The following is an 8,864-nucleotide window of genomic DNA, read 5'->3' on the forward strand; positions in this document are numbered from 1 at the left end:
ATTTGTTAGACAAATGTTACTACCGAGTTTATCGATTATGTGGTTTTGCCTGCCCGTTTTATGGTTTGACAAACATTCTTTTTAAAACATCTAGTTCTTGGGTTTTTGTCACCGGAAACCTTATCACATTACGCTAGACTCAAAAATTTAAGTCATACTTTGAGATATACTTTTGGATGAACGATATTGTTTAATGATTTTTCAGATTTCTTGGCTTTGTATAAACTCAGTAAAATTTTCTGTAGAACGTTTGAAAAAAACCGGCAGCGATCAAAGATGTCTGTTGAAGTGAGCTATAACATTGCAATAAAGGTAAGAAAATTCGGAAAAAATTTCAAAATAAATGCAAAAAAACTTTTTAACTTATTTTGCAAACATAAAAAATGGCAGACTGTGTCATAGATAACTAATTACAGTATATACTATTAATTTACTTAACTTTCAATTTTTACTGGTAGCTTATTAATAATGCGAGATTTTCACTGTAAATTAATTATGTACAATTATTATAACAAAAAAGAGTTAATTTTAAACAGTTACAGACCCAAGAGTTAATTAAGGGTTATTAAGGGTCTAATTAACCCAACATTTGCAGACCTCAGCCGCATACAAGGATGCAGAAACGAATGCTAGTGTCTTTTTAAACCTGGTAAGTAATGATGGCGCTGACTCTACTGGTTATCTCGAGATTGACAATTTCTGGAAAAACGACTTTGAAAGAGGAGAGATTGACAAGTTCCAGCTGAAAACAAAGAATGTTGGCCTGCCATTGGTTGTTGGTATAAGTAAGTCGAAATTTATCGAGTTATCAGATGTGTCTTCACGCCGGTATGCGGCAATCATAGTTAGGGTAGTCTCTTCAAAGGAAACAGTTTTTACAATTGAATACATATCTATACTTTGTAACGTTTCCTCTGCAATGACGCGAACACAGACGAAGCTCACCTGTAAGGTTCCTTTGATCTGGCTTTTGTTTTCGATGTAGAAATTGTCCACCAATGGGTTAGAAAGGATACTTGGTATTGCGATTATGTTGAAATTGATTTTGATGGCAAAAAAGCCTTTTATCCTGTCTATGACTGGATTGAAGACGAACTGCACGTTACCAAGGCAGAAGGTAAAACAGCAAGAGACACGTGTTAAATGCTTTGGTAAATTTGAGTTAAATTTGTGTTTGTACCTAACACCAAATTAGGCGGAATGGTGCATTTTTCGGATAAGATTCATCATAATATCTCACACGAAAAACATTTCAGCAATCCTTCCGCAAAATTCTTCAAATTACATCCGGCACATGCGGCGAGCAGAAGTGGAAAGGAATAAACACGACTACGCGTGGTTACCGACGCCCACCCAGAACGACCTTGCTTGGGGTTTGCCGCGCTACCTCAACGCGGCAAGATACGTTAACTTACCGCTCTTTTTCAAACGAATAGAGGCTCGTGAAGTGGATAGAGATAAAAACGACATGGATATCCAACTGGATACTCTGGGTGTTCTACAGAACGGTATGTCATTGCATCAGCTCAACGTATATGCCTAAAACGACTGCATTTGAGACAAATAATTCTCTTGTGTTAAGTTGTATAGGTTAGGCTATATACTGCAAATGTTTTCTTTGTTGAAATTTATATGTTTTTTTACCGGACCCGAAAAAGCCCTCAAATTTTGTCCTCGCAGTTCTAATAAATTACTTCTCACTTTTCATTAGTATCCATACCAATCGCAACAAAGTCAGAATTAACCCTAATGTTTGACGATTTGCAGTAAGTTAGAACAAGTTACTACCTTCTTTGATTTGTTTTCATATGGCGCAATATATCAATTACGTGAAGGATAGTTTGATTATTACTGGTATAAAACAAGCATTAAATCTTTCACTGTGAGTTCAATTACAAAATGTTTATTAACAAATTTGTTTTTAGTGAGCACTGATCCCATAGATGAGTTGAGTGATTATCACAACTTGTACAGAAGACAGTTCACAGACCGTCAAGCGACCAACTATATAGACAAGTAAAATCAAGTCACAGTAATTTACAATGTACAATTACAGCTACAGATAAACTTTGTAAAAATAAGGACTACTCATCTATCTGGTTTGGTTAGATTCGGTTATTGATAGTGCGATGCAATTGTAGTCTATTCATGTTTGTATGTTATCAAAACGGTTGCAGATTATTGTGTGCGCTATAGTGAAAGTGTCATCTGAAAATGTTTCTCAAAATCAATGACAATGGTAATTATCTTTGTTTAGTTGGGACACGGACAAAAGAATGGGCCAACAAGTTCTAACCGGTATAAGCCCGCTTCAGGTTTCTCAGTGCCGTGAGCTTCCTGATTATTTTAATGTCAAAAATTCAGATGTCATTGCTTTGCTGGGCGAAAACACAACCCTAGAAGAGCAGATGAAGGTATGCAATAAAATTTCTTTTTGGTTTGCTCACTTTGTCATTCAGTGTCTTATTTCCATGGACAAATTTAGCTTTGATCATCTGGCCGGAACCGGAAACGTAAATATTGGTCCCATGTTAAACTTATATGGATGCGTTTCCGTTTCTTACTTCTTTATTCAAACATAAATGCGTGAAATATTTTTTAAATTCTTAAGAGCTCCACCTACTATATACACGAGTTCCAATCGTAGATATAAACATATAACTGGGATATTTAATATTGTGCTATATCATACTACCTTAAAGATTATCGTCATGAAATCTTTAGTCTATTTTACCTGTTACATTTTCCAGGCTGGGAAATGCTACATCGTTGACTTTAATGAAAAGTTTAAAACGCTTCCGAGAAATGTTCACTTGGCCACCAAAGAGCCGCTCCATTGCCCCAACGCTGTTGGCTTGTTTCACGTCAACGCGAAAGGAGATTTCCTTCCCATTGCAATTCAGCTCGTACCAGGAGATCGGGATTATCTTTTCACTCCTGCCGACTCAAAAGACGATTGGCTCCTGGCAAAAATGTATTTTAGAACCGCCGAAAGCAGCTTACACGAGGTTAGTAGCATAGGCTGTGCTGTGTAAACAAATTCGTAATGTCTGTACACTTTTTGTGTCGCTCATGTTGCAGATCTGATGAAAGTTAGAATAATAGATCGAAAGGTTAAAATCCTTTTATGCTCATAGTGATTATTCAGTTACGCTGTGATAAGTTTCAAATTATTAATTTAATCAATTTCGAATTTATACTTTCAGTGGGATTCCCATCTCTTTAGCACACACGTCATCATGGAGCCGTTTTCCATCGCCCTATTTCGGTGTTTCCCCCGATGTCACCCACTTTACAAAATGTTGAGACCTCATCTTCAAACTGTGGTGGCGATTAACACTGATGGCCGAGTGGGATTAATCGCTCCAGGCAGTGCAACAAACGGAACAGTGGCTATCGGTAAATTGTTTAGTTTATCAATCTAACCTATAGCTTTCACCCAGGGGTGGGATTCAACTGGTTTTGCACTGGTTTAACGGAATAAGTTGTTGAAATGTTGCTCGTAAAAAAGTTTTATTTGCTCGATGGCCATAGTTGCTGCTATAAAAGTTTGAAAGAACCTGTTGCTAAAACCATTGAATATCGCCACTGCTTCCAACTACCAACAATTTAACGTGGCCATTCCCCTCGTTGATAATACAACGCAACTAAAAGCATGACATTAATAAACGTTGATCATTTTTAACCTCAACTTAAATTCTAGCTTCAGCACCCTCCCAGAGATATCTTTTCAAAAATATCACAATGGACGACTTAGACATTGAAAAGAGACTTAAAAAGCAAGGTGAAGATTTTAATCACTTTTCAGCTTGATACTCATGACGTTCATTTTACTGCCTGTCATTATGTCATTATTACCGTCCAATAAAACTTCTGAAAGATGCATAATCATAAATAGTATTTTGTTTTATTAGGAATCGATGACCCAAAGTTGCTTCCAAACTTTCATTATCGCGATGATGCAATCGCGCTTTGGCGAATAATGGAAACATACGTCAGGAACATGATATGTCATTATTACAAAACAGATGAGGTATTTTCAGTTTTACTGCACTTGCATTGCAGGCTATATAGTTTCCGGCATCGTATGCTTATCTGATACAAGCAGATCTTAGCGTAACAATTAGCAACGCTCGTATCCTATAATATTCTGAGGAGAGATATTCTGTCATTATTCACTTTGTTTTCATTATTCTATGTCAAGACAATAAATTTATTTTTGTACACAGGACGTTTGCAACGACAATGAACTTCAGGATTTCGCCAAAGACGTTGTACACAATGGACTTGGCTGGCAGGATGGCAACAGTCATGGGATGCCTGACGAAATTACAACAGTCGAGAAACTGGTACTTTGCTATTTTTCAGGCTGTGACAGCTACTCTTTTCTTACATTGACTGTTAACTATAATTTATTTTGTTAACTAAAGTATAACTTATATGAGTTAAGTGAAAATAAAATTGTTAACTTACATTTACTTAATATTTTATAGCATTCGAAAATGCTGATGGATATTTGATTTTGATGAGACATGTCGCATGTCCACGATACAGTTCAGGTTAAAGCTTCTGTTAGTTCTTTATTACATTTTTAGATCGAAATCTGTCACAGTTTGATGTTCACTAGCTCGGCACAACACGCAGCGGTCAACTTTGGTCAGTATGAAACTTACAGATTCGTCCCTAACTGTCCACTTTCCATGAGACTGCCACCTCATAGGAAAGGCGAGGTAAGGCGTAGCATAACCAGAGCCGTTTGCAGAAAAAATATAGCATCACAAAACATTTGACTTGTCGCATAAGATATTATTATTCATAGCCAAAGGTCCTTTTCGGCATGAAATATCTCTCTCATTATAAAACAGGCTACGATGCAGAGAATCTTGCAGTCTCTTCCTGATGCGACAATCGCCTTGATCGGGATTGGTCTGGCTTACACTTTGTCTGCATTTTTGGAAGGGGAAGAGGTAACTAAACGTAAAGCATATGCACCCTAACAAATTGATGTTCTTGACCTTTTTACAAACATGGTCTTCATTGATTGATTTCAGGCTTATCTCGGGGAATACCCGGACCGTCATTTCAACGAGCCAGAAATTTTAAAAATCCGGGAGGAGTACAGAAGCGAGTTGAGGGAAGCAGGAGAGAAGATGAGGAAACGCAACGAGGGTCTTGAACATCCCTACACCTGGCTCTATCCTGACCGAGTGCCTAACTATATAGCCATTTAGAATTGCAATATGTAACTGTTATGAGTCTTGTAAACGATAATTTAGCAAGAATATAATCCAACTAGATTATTATTCTTGGCATGTCAACGAAAACGTTTGTATTTATTTATTACTTAATCAGAAACAATTCACGTATTCATTCATTTACTTAATCAGAAACATTCACATATATTGCTATTGAGCTGTTTATTGCTTTGCGCTCGTTTTGCAATACTGCATTACTACTGTATTGTAGTATTGTTGTTGTATTAGTATTGTAGTATTGTTGTAGTATTTTTGTACTGTATTGTATTGCATTGTTGTAAAGTACTACTGTACTTTTTGTACTGTACTACAACTACAACTACAACTATTACTACTACTACTACTACTACTACTACTACTACTACTACTACTACTACTACTACTACTACTACTACTACTGTACAACTGTATAGAGATGACGGTATAGGCTAAGTAACAGCTCACCGAGCCCAGTCTTGGCTGTTGGTGTTGCCTAGTCCGGTACCAGCAAATATAGAGTCAAGAAAATTCTAACGACTGTTACACTAACACGTGTACAATCATTTGTAACGTTTCTTTACTGAAAATAAACGTCACATACAACTAGCCGCCTGTAATGTTGACGTCACATGCAGCTAGTGCTAGCGAGCCTACCTTTACTATTATACTTGATTCATACACAAGCCATTTAGCATGTTGATATAACATTATGACGTCATCATCGCAGCCACTTCCATTATAATTCGTAAGAAACTTATGATACATTTTGGGCTATCGTTGCCTAACCACTGCATAAAGTAAAAAACTTCTTTCTCCATTATACTTATTGGCCACTCTTTGTTGATTTTAGGTCAACTAATTGCTTTATGACATGCCCGGCTTAAAGTTATAAACATAAGAATTGCATTCAATGGTGATTGACGAATATTTCGAGTTTAAAATCTTTCTAGAAAGGTGGTTGGTAAAATAATAGTATGTTTAATCGTTTTTGTGCGATAATGTTGCCTTAGTTTTTGCCATAACCATAGTCTCTTTTGTTGATTTATTTTTTATTTAAGAACAAAAGTTCAGAAATCTTAATTTTACAGACAACGTTTTAGTCACATAATACGAATAATAACGCTATGAAAACAATTAAACAACAAATACGTTTACAAAAGAGTCCACTTCAACAATGACCGCACTTTCCAGCTCAGTTATCTCTTTTCCATATACACTAAATCATTTCGGCATGCTTCGTGGCGAACCGATTTGGAAGCGTGTATGCACGTAATATTATTATCAAGGACCCTAAACCACAACATTGTCCCATAGTCATACTTTACTGACATTAAAGTGCAAAGCTACTGCTGTTTTAGCTGATAGCGTGTTGCTTAAGATAACCAGACATATCGTGCTGAAGCCAGTTTCAGAACCTGGAAATGACCCCGTTGAGTGTACCGAGGAAGGCGTTGATGAACTTGCTTTTCGTAAACAGGACGGCGTGTTAATATAAGGAAAATATTATTTACTTCTGAAGCAAACGTACGATATACTTATGAAATATTAGTAGCAGTAATAGGCCATGATGGAACCATTCTTCAGCTACGACCAGGAAGCGTTATTACAGCTATCACGGTAAGAAAAATTCGCACGTTACATGCCAATAAGCTACTTAACAGGTACCTTCAACCACATTATTTCAAACGTGTTCTGACTAGTTAAATTTATTAAACGTTAGATGTAGTGCGCTAACTGTAATATTAACAAAAGGTATAGTGACCGCACAGGTGAGTTCTACAATTTGTGAAGGACTATAAGTCACTGCATTTGTCTCGTACCAAATCTGAAATCTGCAACGGCCTGCCTAAAGTATCCTAAAGTATCCTAAAGTATCCTAAAGTATCCTATCCTAAAACCATGTCTACTGAAGTGGTCTACAAAATTACTGTGGAGATAAGAAAATGTTTGGGAAATGTCATCCAATTCATCTCAACGTAAATTAAAGATAGTTTGTTTTTTGTGGGCTCGATTATCCAAAGTTGCTTTTGAACTTTTATTACCGTGATGACGCAACCGCGCTTTGGCGAATAATGAAAACATACGTCAGAAAGATGATACGACTCTATTACAAATCTACCAGGGTATGCGGTCCTGATAGGCTTGCTTTAAGTTAAACGTTGTTAATATTATTACGAGCACTAAATTTACGCTATATAAAATTTCTGACACTAAAGCAACTTTGTCTTATTTGCAATTGGTCTAACTAAAATTATTTTACACATCTCAGGAATCCTTGGTCAGGATGTTCGCAACGACCATGAGCTCCAAGATTCTGTTGCTGACGTTGCTTATAATGGTCTGGGCTGGACGGATGGAAACAGACATGGAATGCCGAAGAAGATTAAAACTGTAAAGCAGCTGGTTTTATTTTATCAAATCAGCTTTCTATAGTTACTCACCAGGCTTTGGGTCGTAGATAATAAAATACGTCACAAATAAAATTTAAATAAGTTTATATATTTTGTTCAAGATTGATATCTGTCTCTCTGTGATGTTCTCTAGCTCGGCACAACACGCAGCGGTCAACTTTGGTCAGTACGAGACTTACAGATTAGTCCCTAACTGTCCACTTTCCATGAGACTGCCACCTCATAGGAAAGGCGAGGTAAACGTTAAAGAGGTTGTTGCTGTCGGTAAATAAAATAAGATCAACACTCAATGTACAGTCATTATCATTGTGGATTTGTTATTGAAATACCCATGAAAGAAACAATTCATCTGAAATCTTGTTGGTAGCCAGAAACTCAACTTTCCTTGTTTATCTGCGTAACAGGCTACGATGGAGAGAACCATGCAATCTCTTCCAGACGCAAAAACTACCTTGATCGCAGTTGGTCTATCTTACACTTTATCTTCACACACAGATGACGATGTAATTGAAATTTCAAATGGACATCCACAAGTTGACATTTGTTAACCATCCGTTCGTTTTTCACGATCAAGTTTATCTTGGGGAATACACAGACTGCTGTTTTGCCGAGAGAAGGGTCGCTAAAATCCGTGAAGAGTACAGGAGCGAGTTGAGAGAAGCAGGAGAGAAGATCAGGAAACGCAACGAGGGTCTTGAACATCCCTACACCTGGCTCTATCCTGATCGAGTGCCCAACTACATATCTATTTAGAACTAACTGGATCTGTAATAAGTGATTTAAGTCCTAATTCAATCAAGAAAAATGTAATGGGCATATACTTATATGTAGTTTGTAAATGCATACATATGTCGTGAGTGCTGATTTACTTTATTCAAACATATGGGTGTATTGACTTCTACAGATTATAAATATCACGTGAAGGCGCAGGAGGTCCACTTTTGATCTTTTTGTAACGTTTCTAAAATAAAGTTAAATAAACAGTGGCATAATTAATCTGCGTGTTGTAAGCGTGACACATAGGAGCACACCGTAGACATCATTTTACCCGACTGTACTTTCTACCACGTCCTCTAAGAAATGCATGGCCTGCTGGTTTTGGATGATTGCAGGAAGGAATTGCTGCTCGACCAGCGTCACTTTTTCTTCCTCTTCTGAAAGAAATAGGTAACTGACAACCAAAAAGCAACGACTTCACCACGAATACACAAAAAATAAT

General features: G+C 37.0%; 1 protein-coding gene across 2 annotated transcripts; it reads left to right on the forward strand.

Moving 5' to 3' along the window:
• The first annotated feature begins 187 nt into the window (after window positions 1-187).
• LOC143452795 (allene oxide synthase-lipoxygenase protein-like) lies at window positions 188-8,413 on the forward strand. Of its 2 annotated transcripts, XM_076953896.1 has the most exons (15): window positions 188-312; window positions 596-785; window positions 986-1,117; window positions 1,257-1,508; window positions 1,926-2,016; window positions 2,258-2,414; window positions 2,751-3,008; window positions 3,207-3,399; window positions 3,704-3,784; window positions 3,915-4,033; window positions 4,230-4,349; window positions 4,596-4,730; window positions 4,866-4,967; window positions 5,052-5,101; window positions 8,269-8,413. In XM_076953896.1, the coding sequence occupies exons 1-15, from the start codon at window positions 277-279 to the stop codon at window positions 8,396-8,398; spliced, it is 2,046 nt and encodes a 681-aa protein (XP_076810011.1). In that variant the 5' UTR covers window positions 188-276; the 3' UTR covers window positions 8,399-8,413. The 2 variants fall into 2 exon arrangements, with proteins under 2 accessions (XP_076810011.1, XP_076810010.1); XM_076953895.1 differs by lacking the exon at window positions 8,269-8,413 and having other exon boundaries at window positions 5,052-5,841.
• Window positions 8,414-8,864: the final 451 nt, after the last annotated feature.

This window comes from Clavelina lepadiformis, chromosome 4 (genome assembly GCF_947623445.1).
Source record: "Clavelina lepadiformis chromosome 4, kaClaLepa1.1, whole genome shotgun sequence".
NCBI lineage: Eukaryota > Metazoa > Chordata > Ascidiacea > Aplousobranchia > Clavelinidae > Clavelina > Clavelina lepadiformis.

What these genes read in the sequence shown, in the direction of transcription:
- LOC143452795 (XM_076953896.1), top strand. Translation starts at nt 277, where the DNA reads ATGTCTGTTGAAGTGAGCTATAACATTGCAATAAAG. An exon ending in ATTATTACAAAACAGATGAG is followed by an intron (nt 4,034 to 4,229) that starts GTATTTTCAGTT and finishes TTTTGTACACAG; the next exon opens with GACGTTTGCAACGACAATGA. An exon ending in TTCAACGAGCCAGAAATTTT is followed by an intron (nt 5,102 to 8,268) that starts AAAAATCCGGGA and finishes GAGAAGGGTCGC; the next exon opens with TAAAATCCGTGAAGAGTACA.